Here is a 15,308-nt window from a genome sequence, read left to right on the forward strand (position 1 = left end):
GTTTGACCAAAACAAAAAAAAAATTATTGTCATAATCAGAAAAACGAGATAAATTGAAAAAAATATTAAAATTCAATTTGGCGGCCACAAGAGAAAAAATAATCATAAGACAACCAAGATCAATATTGAGGCCCGATAAGTTTTGACACCCTGTAGATTAACACTGATATGCCACGGAAATTTTTTATTCACAGAATTTAAAAAAACAATTATTTAAATTCAAATTAATATGGATTTAAATTTAAAACTACCATTATAAAATTAATTTTACACTTTTTTTGTAATTTGTGTACTTTTCAGGAAAAACATTTATTAACTACTCAAAAAATATGTTTCAAAAACCAAGCCTTTCTGCTCTGATTTGACTAGAACCGTATAATTTTTCGTTACCGAAAATCTTAACCTCAAGTCAGCTCAAAAAAGTCTACATAAAAACATTTAACAACCAAGGAACAGCTAAAAATTTGATAAATACAAAACTAACGAAACTGAAGATTTAAGAAAAACCTGACACATGAATTATAACATGTTGCCTGAGTCTACCAGAAAGTCTAAGGAAGATTTAGTTTGGATGAAATTTGAAATGGAAAATGGTATACATAAGAATGATTTGCAGCGCTATGTATTATATTCAGGTACTATTGCTATTTGCAAGCAAATAATAATTTTTGGGTGCTCGTTACTGATACTGATGATTATGTACACGACGATATTTTGTATAAAACATGTGCTGCAAACATAACAAAATATAAAATCAATAAAACTTTAAATCATAAAAATTACGTTCACTTCAGTCAGAGTAGGCGTTGTTTATGTTGGGACGATGACAAACAGTTGACCGTCGGCGCCTAGGCGTAACCCACAAAGATTTATTGGCAGACCGATTTTGAGCGTCGTTTTAGGAAAGCTCGCTTTTTTAAAGTTACAAAGTTCGAAAATCGTGAAAGATTGTTTCAATTTTTTTTACGTCCAATTTTCTCGCATAATCGTTAGCACAAATAATTAACGACATCATGTGAAAAGGCAGTCCAAAAAATCATAAATTATTTCCGTTGTATGTAAAAGTCGAATTTGGTCTTTGCAGATGGAAAAGTTAACTTGAACACGTCAAACGGCTTGCAAATTTTGCGGAAAATTTCGTTACTTGTATCCTGCATCTCTATTGGGAAGAAAATTGTAGATTGTCGGCAAGTGAAAACCTTTTGAGGCGGTAAGTCAGTTAATTTCGAGAGTCACCAACAGTGTTTCATAATAAAGAAAACACCGACGTCAGCCAAAGCGAATAACAAAGACTGCTGTACTTAAAGCGGAAGCTGTGTGTTAATAATTGTAATTTTTTTTTTTTACTTTTTACGATTTGAATGACTGAAGTGAACGTCATCAAACAAGGGTGTACGTAAAATATAGAAAATACAAATAAGCATAAAAAATTAAAACACACACACATTTATATACATATATACAGTCAATCCTACCTCCGGTAACAGTCAGCGTGGCGAACTCGTACTCGGCGACGTTGAATCCTGCGTTGTTGTGGGCCGTAACTCTCAAGTGGTACCATTGGGCTGGGTCTAAATCGAGAAGGACAAAGTTCTGGCCCGGTTTCACGTTGTTGGAAACTTGGATCCATTCGCTGCTCGACCTTAAAAATGTCGCGTTAGTGCTTTAAATAATAAATTTTGAGCTAAAGTACTTCTTCTTCTGTTCGATGACGAAATACAGCATGGGACAACCGCCGTCGGACCAAGCGCCAAGATGGAGGATTATGCTGTTCGATGACTCTTCGATGAATTGGTCGGCGCTTGGAATGTGTGGCTTTTCGCCGCGGGTCTTGGGGTTGAGGTTGTCGGACGGGTCTCCGGTACCGATGCTGTAAAAATACGCTAATTACCAGTAATTTGTTACTCATTCCCATTAGGAATCCGCTCACGTGCAAATCATCCTTATCCGTTAAGAACCGTTAATTACCCTAATACCTTTTAGTGAAAATAAACTAATAGGACAGAGAAAAAAAATGTAAACTTGGCTTTAACAACACCAGAAACTGATTATTATAACTCGAAGGCAACATTACATATAGGCTATAGTTAACGACTATTTAATGGCGAATCGGTTATTAACACGTAAATAACGCTTAACGGGTAATTAATGGGTAATTAATGGCTAATAGGTTATTAACACGTAATTAACGATTAACGGGTAAATTAGTGGGTATCAGGTACTTAAAATCTTAATCGGGTAATCCAATACCTAACGGTCAACGGATAATTGATGAGGAAAGGATAATCGACAGGTATCGGGTGATTAATATTACGACCTGGATACCAAACAAGTATTAACGGGCAACAGGTAATTAACATGTAAAGAGTAATTAACGGGTAATGAGTAATTAATGGAAAATGGGCAATTAATGGGTAATTAAGATACTTAAAATTATGACCAGATACAAAATTTAGATCGGGTAGACAGATACCCAACGGGTAATTAACCGCTAACGAGTAATTAATAGGAATCAAGTACTTCAAATTATGATCGGGACACTAAATTTTGCCCGGGTACCTGAATACCCATGGACAATTTACGGCTATTGGACTGGTAATGGGTATCGGGTACTAGGCCTACCAATAGAGATTTTTTGTCACACTTAAATATTACAGCAAATTCCATGTATTTCCTTTTGAAAAATACTTAGTAAATGAAAACCCAAGTGATTTCCCCAGCAGTCGTGAACAATTTTTTTTTTAAACAATAAAAACGACTTAAAAAATAAATTTTTTGTTTTTTTTATATTTCGAAAAATATGATGGAATCGTCTTACTCTCAATAGGACTTTTGTAGAGAACAAAAAAAAACCTATAAAATGGTTTTTTGTGTGACCCGATCAGTTCATTTTTTTACAGAGAAAATCCGGAAAAACCTCTAAAATAGACCTTTTTTCAAAAATTCATAACTCCGTCAAATTTAAAGCTGGAAAAACAATCTTGTGGAAAATGACAGATAATATCGAGGGTTTCCTGACAGAAGGGCGTATCAACCAAAACATTATTTTTCAGGAACTAATAAAAACGTTTCAAAAATCAGTAGTAAAATTTAAGAGTTTGTTTTTACCTTGCGTAACTGTTGATTAGTATATTTATCGCATATTATTATCTGCTTAGCGAATTATTTGAGAACAACAGGTACAAACTTGACTAAGTATGTACAGTTTCATTACAAAGGGACGTATACATACAACCTTCTGCCAGGTTAATCGAGATAATAATTGTTCATACGACCAAGAAAAGGATTGCGTGACGCTGTTATTATTGGTGTGGTAGGTAGATACGACTTTTTGTCACGACAAACTTATGGTATTGGATATCAAAGTTATGTCATAAACCCAAAATGGCACTTTTGTGGATACGTCCTTTTGGCAGGAAACCCCCAATATGTAGTTTAAAGAAACAATCGAAAGTGTGCTCCACACTTTCGATGGTTTCGGGCGACTCAAGGGTATTTTTAGCATATTTCCCCATCACCCAGGTGAAAATCCGAAATATATAAATTGGAGATTTTGTCGTCTAGTTTCAGATGCCGTTTTCAGAATTTAAATCCGACCATTTTGCCACGCTGTGCAAAAAAGACCCTAATTTGTTTATAATGCAATTGTGCAAAAACTATGCATTGGACAGCTTCAAATTTGACGGTTATGAATTTTTGATAAAGGGTTTATTTTAGAGGTTTTTCCGGATTTTCTCTGTAAAAAATGAACTGATCGAGTCACACAAAAAAACATTTTATAAGTTTTTTTTATTCTCTACAAAAGTCCTATTGAGAGTAAGACGATTCCTTCATTATTTTTGTGAAATATTACAAAAAAAAACAAAAAAAATGTAATTTTTTTGTTTTCTATTGCAAAAAATAATTGTTCGTGACTTTGCTGGGGAAATCACTTGCGTTTTCAATTACTAAATATTTTTCAAAAGGAAATACATGAAATTTAATTTAAGTGTAAAACAGCCTCTTTTCTTGCTCTATTGGTTGCCTATACTTAAAAACTTGGCCGGGTACCAAATTTTTATCGGGTATAAGGCACGTAAACAAAAAAATTTTTTTACGGTTTCTCTTGGTCGCAAGACATTTTTTTTAATTCGTGAAAAAATGTCAGCTTTCAAATGGCAATAATACCATACCAATGAAACTTCAACGATAAGAAAAAAAATCTACATTTTTCGACCCGAAAGAAGAAGTCAAAGTTTCGGTACATTTTTCGTTTATTTCCAATTTTTTTGTGATACGTGCATAATTTGCACAGGGAAGTACAACTCTTAAAAAAAAGTCTTTTTTTTTTGAAAAATCAATTTTTGCAAAAACTATAAAATATTATTGCAATTTTACAAAAATGCACTTATTCTACTTTCCAAGGACTACATACTCTGAAAAATTAGTAAAAAAAAATCTTTTTTCGTTTTAAAGATCCAGAAGTTTTAAAAAAATTCGGACTTTAGCCGTTTTTTTGCAACTAATACATTTGTTTAGCAATTGACATCGGACTGGGCTCAAAATTTTTGTTATAAAATGTTCTACAACTTTTATCTAAAACATTTTTCTCTACAATGTAAATTTTTTTTTTAATGAAAAAAAATGTTTTTCTACAATGTAAATTTTTTTTTTAATGAAAAAAAATGTTTTTTGCAAAATTTGTACGAAAGTAGTTCGTCGATTCTACGAAATTTTTCCTAATTTTTGTGTTTTTATTCACTGAACTAAACTTTGACACATAAAAATCTAATTTGATCGGACTATATGAGGTTACAGAAATTTTTGTAAATTATAAAAAAAATAAAGTACCTGTTATAAGCCGTGACGTAAAGCTGGTATCTCGTGCCGCACATCAACTTCTCGATAGTGTACTTGTCGACGTTGGGACCAACCTGGACGGTTTCCCAGTCCCCGAATTCCGGTTTGTAATGGATCGTGTAGCCGTGGATGGATTCTCCGTCCGTCTCATGGGGTTTAAGCTTAATCGTCAAGGAGTTGGTCGTGGTCGAGGTAAGTTGTACGATGGGAGCATTAGGTGGGGCGTTAACTATGAGCTGGTGGGTAACGGAATCCTGTCCATAGTCGTTCTCGACACGGCAGGAGTATTCGCCGGCATCGCCACGGGTCACGTCGCGAATGAAGAGGGAACCGTCAGGTTGCTGTCTGATCCTGTCGTTCGAGTTGGTGGAGAACTTGACGCCCTTAATATTCCACGTGATGACGGGTGGTGGCACTCCGACAGCCAAGCAGGGGAGGGTTACATCTTCCTTGTAGGTGGTGACGAATGTGTCGTCGAAAGAGGCAGTTTTCGCGGGAACTGTGAGAAAATTTTATAGAAAGATGTAAAACATATTATAAGCAGTAAGCACCTCACAACATACAATTATACTGCTAGTACACAATAAACAAAGACAGACGCTTGTAACAATCGAATGTTCCAAGGCTGAACATATTATTGGAACACTATGCGAAATGAACAGCACATTACAATTCCCTCGCAGAGAATACACAATACACTGAAATATACGTCAACTCACCGCTAGTACTAGGGGAAACGGTAACTTTCTTGGAGGCTTGTCCTTCGCCGATGGTGGTGGCGGCTGTTACCCAGAATTCGTACTTGAGGGAGCTGTCCAAATTCTTTGCCTGGTAGCTCAAGTTCTGATTCTTGAGGTTAGGTACGATCTTCTGAGATTTTGGTTTTTCATTGCTATTTCCGGCCTCCTTGTAATAAACCATGTAGTACTCGACGATGCCGTTGGGTTCGGTTGGAGGTTTCCAGCTCACCAGGATCGAATCGGAAGACATAACAAGGGCCTTGACAGCTGTTGGGGATTCGGGCACTGAAAAAACTCGTTTTAATCGAAGGAAATTTATTTTCTTCCCCGTTTAGTTTACCGTCTTGTTCCGTTTGGCAATGGATTGGCGTGGTGCGTACTCCGTCTCCTCCAGAGGTATAAGCCAAGATCTCCATGCTGTAGTTGGTGTATTTTTTCAAACCGTGGAGGATCGTCTCGCTCGATGCCGTTATTTTCGTGTCCTTGGTATTCTCGTCTGCGGCAAATTAAGAAAGAAATAGACAATAATCGTTAAGGTAACGATGTTTTTCTTACCAAACCACGAATCCGAAGGTCCGTAGATCACTTTGTATCCCTTAATGATGCCATTGGCAGAGGTGAGTGGTGGAGAAACCCAAGAAACTCTAATAGTTTGTGCCGTCAGAGTGGTGCAGGTAGCTTTCTCTGGGGGTTGTTCGGGCACGCCTTCCGCAGTGTTCGCCTTTATGTCTTCGGAGGTGGGGCCGGCACCGACTTTGTTAAACGCTTGCACAACAACGGAGTACTGAGTATAAGTTTTCAAATTGGAAATCTAAAATTGAAGATAAATACAGTAAAAAATTACAGATATATTTTACCACCTAACCTTCAAGTGGTGTTCTTTGCCTTCATCCTCACGTAAAAATTCAACGGTTTCAAACAGATATGGTTTGTCGCTGTTGGCCAGTTTGTATCCAACGAAATATCCCTGAATGTCTCCGTTCCATTGGTCTCTGTGGGGTGGTTTCCAGTAAACAATGAGGGAATGCTGATCTTCGGCTTCTACCCTGATACTCGTTGGTGGTCCGCTTGGAGCTTCTTCGGCAGTAATTATCGTGACGGTGTCAGATGGGTCGCTGGAACCGATCTCGTTCTGGGCGATGATGCGAATGTGGTACGTCGTGGCGGGCCGTAAAGTGAAAATGCCAGCTTCGGTTTGATCTCCGGGTATTAAGACTCTTTCGGCGTTCTTATCCCAAATTCCCTTGCTTGGTTTATACTCGATTACAAATCTACAAACAATATTATGTGTAAGTAAACGAAAAATCACATAAACTATCATCGTTGTACTTCTCGATTGGAGAATTTCCGTCGTAAGGTGAAACCCACGATAACTGAACGCTCTTCCCGGATTTGTCTAGAACTTTCAAACCGTAAGGGACTTCGGGTACTTCCTGCACGATCATGTTAATGTTGGTATCATCGCTTCCGAAAGCGTTGGTGGCAACGCAGGTGAAAAGAGCGGAATCGGACCGTTCGGTTCGTCTAATGCTCAAATCCGACAGGACGCCGTTTGGTAGAATTTCCTCTCTGATCGTGTACCGGTTATCACCTTTTGGTTCTAAACGTTTGTTGTTGATGTTCCATAAGATACCGATCGGTTTTTCTCCTTTAGCCTCGCATTGAAGTACGGCTGGTTCGCCTCTCCTTGACGTTTGATTTCTGTATTTTACTTCAAACTGTGGAGGGGCTAAAAAATATAATATAAATAAATAATTAAAGGATAACATTAAAAAAAAACACGCAGCTTACCCTGTACGCTAATCAGAATGACGGCCGATAACCCAGAACCAATTCCGTTCACAGCTTCACATAAATAGTAACCTTCGTTTATTTTTTGGATATTATTAATAGTAAGAGTGCCATCTTCAACTTTAATGTCTGGATTATTTGGTTTAAAGTCTTTGTAATCGCCAGGCGATACCCCTAGAAGGAAACATTGATTAAAACTTTACTAACATCGAATAATGCTTTTTACTAACCAGTAGCCCTTTTCCAGGTAACAACGGGTTTGGGGAAGCCGTCAGCTTTACATTCGACAGTGGCATCAGAACCTTGCGCAAACGCTTTATCGGTAGGTTCTAAGATCCACCTCGGAGGCACTAAAAATTTTTAAACGGTCAGACCATCGTTCTGCTTTACTAAATTGTTTAAGCATGCTGTTACTTGACTTTTGGTAATTTGGAAAAAAAATTGATCGAGTGTCCAAATCACTCATTAAAATCAGAAACGGCATAAAATTAATATTAGAGAAAAAACTGTTATCTGTGATCTGGACACTGTCAACTGTTTTATTAACATGCACTATTAGCCGAATTGAAATTTACTTTGTGCATAATGCTAGAAAAGTGTTAAATACAATGAAAATGAATTAATATAAAATTTAAAGTAATATAGAATACATGAAATAATAAATTCAGTTAATTACAAATAATTTAACGGGTTTGTAAAATCTTACAAATCATCACAATATTCATAGTCCAGACGGTATCCGTTTCAAAAAGCCATATTTGGGTGAATCGTATATCCACGGAGGTTTTTGGCTTTTTGGCTTTCAAATATCATTAGAAATGAAAATTTTTCTATGCGCATAAAAAAAAACGTGAGCTTAACTTTGGGCGGCACAATTTGTTAAAAAAATTCGAAAAATGTCATATTTTTCTTCCTATTTAATTATGTATCTTTTCAAGAGTTGATTTTAGGCGAAAATGGAAGAGGAAAAAAATGTTTGTAATTAAATTTTTTACAAAACATGACTAGTTACAAATCGAATGAATCATGACAATAAGGGAAAAAACCAAAAAAACCCAAAAAAGGGGGTGAAAAACAATACTTTTTAGGGAATTTTTTTGGTATATTTAAATTGGGTACAGGACCTTTATACTTGGCTCAAGAAAACTTCATGTTATGTAGAATCATCACACCAAATTTCATCAAAATCGGTTCGATAGATTTTGCATAATAATTTTGCAATCCAGATTTTGAAAAAATAATTGCAAATTTTCAAAATTTTGCACAGCAAAAGCCAAGGCCCTTAGATACTTGAAAATTTAATCACATATAGAAGGGCTGTCAAGCTTTCAAACGCTTTTTGAAAAATTCGAATCCATCAATTAGGAGAGATCTGGCGCTTGTTTAAACATTGGTCGAATTTTTGTACTTATAAACAATTAGAGTAACTTTGTGAATATTCAATCAAATCAAATTTTTTAAAGCAAGTTTTAAAAGTTCTTGGAAAGACGCTTCGAAAAAACAGATCGATTGATCAATTAGTTACGTAGTTATAGCCGATCAAAGTTAACCGTCATTTACACTAAATGTACTAGGACAACCGGGCTAATTTTTCGAAAAATACCTTTGGTATTCCGAGTACTTACCAGGTCTAAGATTACTATACTTTTCTTCATTGGCAACCTACTTTAAAACGTGTTTAAAGTTATTTATGCAAGCTAGAAATTCAATAAAATCGTACGGGTGGTAGTGGTGGTGGTGGGGGAAGCAGAGAGCGCGGCCGCTTCGGCCTGCTCGAAATTTAATCGTCAGTTCAAAACCGCGATGCGCTTAAAAATTTTTAATATCTCACCATCTAGAGGTCCGATTTTGATGATTTTTTTTAATTTTAGCGTATTTATTTTTAAACTTCCTTTACTTATCAACTTTATTTTTCTATTGTATCAAAGGTAAGTGCATAAACTTATATTTATCAAAGATCAAAAACAAATTTATTTAAATATTCTGAAATTGTTTAAACAACAATTATTTTCAAAATATGACGAAAATTAGTAATATAATGAGTTAATTTCTCATCTGCTTATATTTTAAACAATAAATAATAATTGAATTATACTTTAATCACACAAAAAAAATAATATTAAAAAAAAGAATCTTTCACGTTTAAACAAGCGCCAGAGCTCTCCTAATTGACGGATTCGAATTTTTCAAAAAAAGTTTGAAAGCTTGAGAGCCCTTCTATATGTGATTAAATTTTCAAGTATCTAAGGGCCTTGGTTTTTGCTGTGCAAAATTTTGAAAATTTGCAATTTTTTTTTCAAAATCTGGATTGCAAAATTATTATGCAAATCTATCGAACCGATTTTGATGAAATTTGGTGTGATGATTCTACATAACATGAAGTTTTCTTGAGCCAAGTATAAAGGTCCTGTACCCAATTTAAATATACCAAAAAAATTCCCTAAAAAGTATTGTTTTTCAACCCCATTTTTGCGATTTTTTCGATTTTTACCATAATAATCATGATTCATTCGATTTGTAACTAGTCATGTTTTGTAAAAAATTTAATTACAAACATTTTTTTCCTCTTCCATTTTCGCCTAAAATCAACTCTTGAAAAGATACATAATTAAATAGGAAGAAAAATATGACATTTTTCGAATTTTTTTAACATAGTGTCCAGCCAAAAGTTAAGCCCACGTTTTTTTTATGCGCATAGAAAAATTTTCATTTCTAGTGATATTTGAAAACCAAAAAGCCAAAAATTTCACCCAAACCAAAACATATACCGCCTAGTCTATTAACTACGCCTAATGTCACTATTAACACAGTCTTGAAAAATTTTAGTTTTCGTTACCATTGAAACAACTTTGATACTACTAAATATTTAACACTTTTCGTATAACATGTAACATCGTATTCGTTATTCAAACATGTTACATGTTACAGTTGAAATGAGAAAACACAAAATAAAATTAGTGACAACAGAAAAGAAAGGCATGCAATAGTCCAACGAAAAAGACAGATGAAAAAAAATGAGTGCAGGGAACTTGGATAACAGGAAAACCCTAAATCCCAGCCGAAGGTGTAGGAGAGAGGAGCAGAAGGGTCGGTGCTGGGATTTTTCCCACCGTTATACGTCAGTTACAGTGCAAAAAGATAAATTTGTGACGTTAGACATTCGAGCACGGGCAAGTCCTTCAACACAACCTGAGAAAGAACAAAAGAATACCATGAACGTTCAACTCGGCGGTATAAGATACAGATCCAGCCCTATTTTTTGCGGTACACGTGTAATTCCCAGCTTGTTCCTCGGTTGCGGAGTCTATGAGCAATAGGCTCGCTTTCTGGCCAATTTTCGTGGTACTAAAACCATTCTGCGAATCTATGAAATTCCCCTCGAAACTCCACGTTAAGACCAAGGGAGTGTCGCCTTCGGAAACCAAACACGTCACTTGGGTCGTTTGACCAGAATAAATGGCGGTATCACCAAAACTAAACGGAACTATACGGGGCAGAACTGGAAAAAACGAAACGAAGGTTTAAATTTTCAGAGAAGAGACCTTCTATGACAGAGTGCATGAAATTTTATTTCACATACTCGACAATTTTATCGTCATCACTGCATGCGCATAATTTTAAGCTTGTACCGTAATGCTTCTTACTTGGAGATGGAGAAGACACAGTATCTTGTATGCGCCACTTGGTTTTTGTTCTATTTTTGTTAAAATCCTTGTCCCCATAGACGTTACATATGTAAAATAAATTTTAACTGGATGGGAATAATTAGGAAAAAGTTAGAAAAAGTTCAGGAAAGAATGTATGTAAACTTTATAAATCCTAACCGTTAACTAAAAGTTCTGTTGTATAGACTGACTCTCCAGCTGAATTGTTCGCTTGACAAGTGAAATTTCCCACAGTCAAATAGGAGACAGATTCAATTGTCAACATCGAACTACGTTTTCCTCCTTTCGTAACCGACACTTCTGGATAATCTTTCAAATTTTTCCTATTTAACAGCCATTGTATAGTTAGAGGTAAATCTCCTGTGGCGACCAAACAATTTACTTGTGCGTATTCTCCAGAATGAAGGGGATTGTCCTCGAAATAGAAAGGGGTGATACGAGGGGGAACTGGCATACAAAACAAAAACAAAGAAATTAATTTTATAAAAAATCGTACCCTTAACTATTAAACTAGCAGAGAAGCTAGCTGTCCCAGCTCTGTTTTCAGCAAAACACGTGTAATTCCCAGCATGGGACTCGTCTACGGAATCTATGCTAATAACGGAATTTTTCTTGCCGAAATTGCCAACATTAACACCCTTCACGGAAGCTAAATCTACACCGTTCAAGGTCCAGGTAAATCTAACGGGCATGTCGCCGACGGACAGGCTACATTGCACCGTATTCGACTCTCCCATGTAAGTGGGTTCGCTACCAAAGTCAAAGGGCAGAATTTTTGGCAAAACTAAGACAAACACAAAAGTTAATGAAACGAAAAACACTGAATTACAAAACTATAACTAAGACACCTTGTGATACCGTTAACTTGCAAGAAAGCTGAATATTTGGCGACTCCAGCTTTATTTTTCGCTGCGCAAACGTACTCCCCACGATGGAAGTCTTGAACGGAATCTATACTCAGTTGCGTTATGCGTTTACTTGTACGAATTATCGTTATTCCCTGCACGTTATCGATTACTCTGCCATTAAATGTCCATTTTATTCCTATGGGGAGGTCTCCTTTATTCACCGTGCAAAAAACGTTAACCATGTCCCCGGAGTTAACGGGATCTTCGCCGAAATCGAAGGGCGCGATTTGGGGGGGAACTGCAAGGTACAAAGATTATTAAAAGTGGGGTCGGGATTAGTGAAACGCCAAAACCAAAAAAACTGAAAAAATTAATTAACCGTTCACTTGCAGTTCTGAAGAAAACGCCGCCTCTCCTGCTCGGTTCTTCGCTTTGCAAGTGTAATTTCCTGCGTGTGTGTAAGATACCGAATCTACGGACAAAATTGAACTTCTTTTTCCTACGACTACAGTGGAAATTTCAGGAAAGTCTTCTAAAGGTTTTTCATTTAACTGCCACTCAAACGTAACTGGTAAATCACCCTCGGAAACGAAACACTGGACTTGTACGGATTGGCCCGAATGTACCGGATCGTTGCCAAAATCGAAGGGAGCAATTTGCGGAGCAACTAAAAACAATTGAAACTGAAGTGAGAAAAGATTAAAATTTTTTATTATTCTGAATTTATCAAAATGTAGCCAGTAACATGTTGAAAATCAATTAACATCAACGATCTCGTTAATTATAACGTTACGCCTAAGGCTGATAATTTTGAAATTAAAATTATAAAATCTTAAAGAATAAAAACTTTGGGAGAGTTGTGTGGAAGTTATGGATGTGAATAGAAAAGAAGCAAAAATAAAATATAACAGATGATTCCTAAATAACCATTAACTTGTAGTTCGGATGAAAACGAAGCTTGTCCGGCTCTGTTCCTTGCTGTGCAAGTATAGTTTCCCGCATGAGTATATGAAACGGCTTCTATGGATAAAAAGGAGGTCCTTTTGCCTACTGCAGACAACGATATCTCTGGAAAGTCTTCTAGCTTGTTCCCATTTAGTCGCCACTCAAACGTAATAGGTAAATCTCCTTCGGAAACCGTACAAGGAACTTCTACGAACCGTCCTGAGTGTATAGGGTTGTCTTCAAAGTAGAATGGAGTAATTCTGGGCAATACTGTTAAAAATAAAATAAGAATAACCAGCAATGAAGTCAGGAACACCTCCAGAAATACATTTTTAAATTACCGTAAATTCAAATACCAACTGTAATTCAATTCGACTAAGAAATGTACCTAATGAAATCTCTCGATATTTTTTCAGGGACAATGTGGTTGGTTAAAATAAAATTTGTATTGGCAAGGTCTAAAAGGAAGTAGGAAATAGCTAATATACAAATGCGGGTACCTTCAACTAACAATTCATTTGAATACGAGCTTTTGCCAGCCTTGTTTTCTACCAAACACGTGTAGTTTCCCGCGTGTATCTCAGACACTGAATCTATACTCAACACTGACGTTTTCTTCCCAACACTCGACAAGCTAATGCTCGCGATATTCCCAAGTGGTGCTCCATTTAAAAACCAATAAAACTTTATGGGTAAATCTCCAGAATTTATGCTACACTGAACAGTAGTGGACTCTCCCAAAAACAGAGCCTCGTCCCCAAATGAAAACGGTTGGATCCTTGGTAAGACTGAAGAACAAAGAGATTTGGAAAAAAATTATATTCTAAATAACCGAAACGAATAAGGGACTTTGGTGAATAGGAGAGGAATAAATAATTAAAAAGACAGATTGCGAAATTTATATACCCTTAACAACTAACTCGGTAGTATAGGTCGAGACCCCAGCTTTATTCGTCGCAACGCAAGTGTAATTCCCAGCGTGGAGTTCGTACACAGAATCTATGCTCAGAACTGAAGTTTTCTTTCCGAAGGATCCCACGTTAATCCCATCGATTTCTTTAACGGGTTCGCCGTTCAGCAGCCAGGAAAACTCAACGGGCATGTCGCCAGAAACCAAACTACACTGCACCGTAGTTGAATCGCCCATGAATGCTGGTTCGTCACCAAATATAAAGGGTTGAAGGCGAGGTAAAACTGTACAAAGAAATTATAATGAACTATACCTTTAACGTTTAATTGAGCCGTATATGTCGTCAGTCCTGCATTATTTGAGGCAAGACAAGTATAGTTTCCCGAATGTTGCGCCGATGTACTATCTATGTTTAAAATTGACATCTTTTTACCAAAGGGGCCAACATTTACTCCTAAATAATCGGGTAGGGGTTCGCCATTTAAGAACCATGAAAACTTTATAGGTAAATCTCCACTAGAAATAGTGCATTGTACAGAAATGGTTTCTCCTTCGGGTGAAGCCTCTTCTCCGAAAGTAAACGGATGGATTTTTGGTAAAACTTGCAACAAAACGAACGTAAATTATACTGTTTGTACCAACTCAATTTTTTTATGATTCGAGGAGAGACATAAAGGAACATGTAGGTCGGGAAAATTTGTTCATCATGCACAGTTAATATATATATCGTTATACCCCTCACTATCAATTCGGTGGTGTAACTAGAAACCCCCGCCATATTCGACACCGTACAAGTGTAGTTGCCAGCGTGATGCTGATCGATAGAATCGATACTTAACACTGAAGATTTCTTGCCAAACAATCCCACATTGACCCCGGCGTATTTCGTCGCAGCTTCACCGTTTAACATCCAAGAAAATGAAACCGGCATATCACCCTTGTTAACGTAACATGAAACTTGAACACTATCGCCTCGATTCACCTCGCCCTCAAAGGAAAACGGCGTGATATGGGGTAGAACTTAAAAAAAGAACAAATGATAGAAAGCTGAGATTAACAAACAGTTTACATAAACTTAGTTGTACCGTTAATAAATAACTCTGCGCTGTGGTTGGCAGCGCCACCTCTATTCGTGGCTTTACAAGTGTATACACCTGCGTGTTCGGATTGTGCAGAACTAATAGTAAGTAGATTCGTTCTAGAGCCGATAGGTAACGTCGTTATTCCATACGTGTTCTTTATCTCCTTGTTGTTTAACAGCCATCTTACTTTTAATGGAATGTCGCCTTTACTAACATGACAAGTCAGTTGCAGATTGTCTCCGGTGTTTGCCTTTCCCTCGAATTCAAACGGAGTTATATGAGGCCCAACTGAAGTAAGAACAAAATGATAGTACAGAGCAGCAAAAATTTTGTGAAATGAATAAGAAAAATCATCTGGGAGTAATAGATTCGTAAGGTGTAATTTCAGATAAGGGTCATTAAATAACAAAGAAATGATTCCTCAAAGTTAACACAAGTACCATTTATGAGTAATTCGGCAGTGTGCGCCTTTGTTTGTAGCTTTGCAC

The 15,308-nt window shown here is 36.6% G+C and overlaps 1 protein-coding gene across 17 annotated transcripts in view; it reads right to left on the minus strand.

Annotated features, from left to right (window-relative positions):
• LOC108915626 (Down syndrome cell adhesion molecule-like protein Dscam2) overlaps positions 1–15,308 on the minus strand; it is a 46,414-nt gene that overhangs the window by 14,459 nt on the left and 16,647 nt on the right. For 7 of the 17 annotated variants that reach the window (XM_018721698.1, XM_018721705.1, XM_018721697.1 and 4 more), the window contains 10 exons: positions 7,601–7,720; positions 7,371–7,544; positions 6,909–7,308; positions 6,445–6,850; positions 6,135–6,390; positions 5,920–6,075; positions 5,559–5,864; positions 4,831–5,338; positions 1,694–1,870; positions 1,476–1,642 (listed from right to left, as the gene is read on the minus strand). In XM_018721698.1, coding sequence (XP_018577214.1) covers positions 1,476–1,642; positions 1,694–1,870; positions 4,831–5,338; positions 5,559–5,864; positions 5,920–6,075; positions 6,135–6,390; positions 6,445–6,850; positions 6,909–7,308; positions 7,371–7,544; positions 7,601–7,720 — 2,670 coding nt within the window. Of the gene's footprint in view, positions 1–1,475; positions 1,643–1,693; positions 1,871–4,830; positions 5,339–5,558; positions 5,865–5,919; positions 6,076–6,134; positions 6,391–6,444; positions 6,851–6,908; positions 7,309–7,370; positions 7,545–7,600; positions 7,721–10,581; positions 10,870–12,262; positions 12,551–12,810; positions 13,099–13,734; positions 14,023–14,473; positions 14,649–15,308 lie in introns of those variants that run through there. The other 10 variants (XM_018721714.1, XM_018721712.1, XM_018721711.1 and 7 more) reach the window with 5 other exon arrangements.

Source organism: Anoplophora glabripennis, unplaced genomic scaffold, assembly GCF_000390285.2.
Source record: "Anoplophora glabripennis isolate ALB-LARVAE unplaced genomic scaffold, Agla_2.0 scaffold1358, whole genome shotgun sequence".
NCBI classification, from domain to species: Eukaryota; Metazoa; Arthropoda; class Insecta; order Coleoptera; family Cerambycidae; genus Anoplophora; species Anoplophora glabripennis.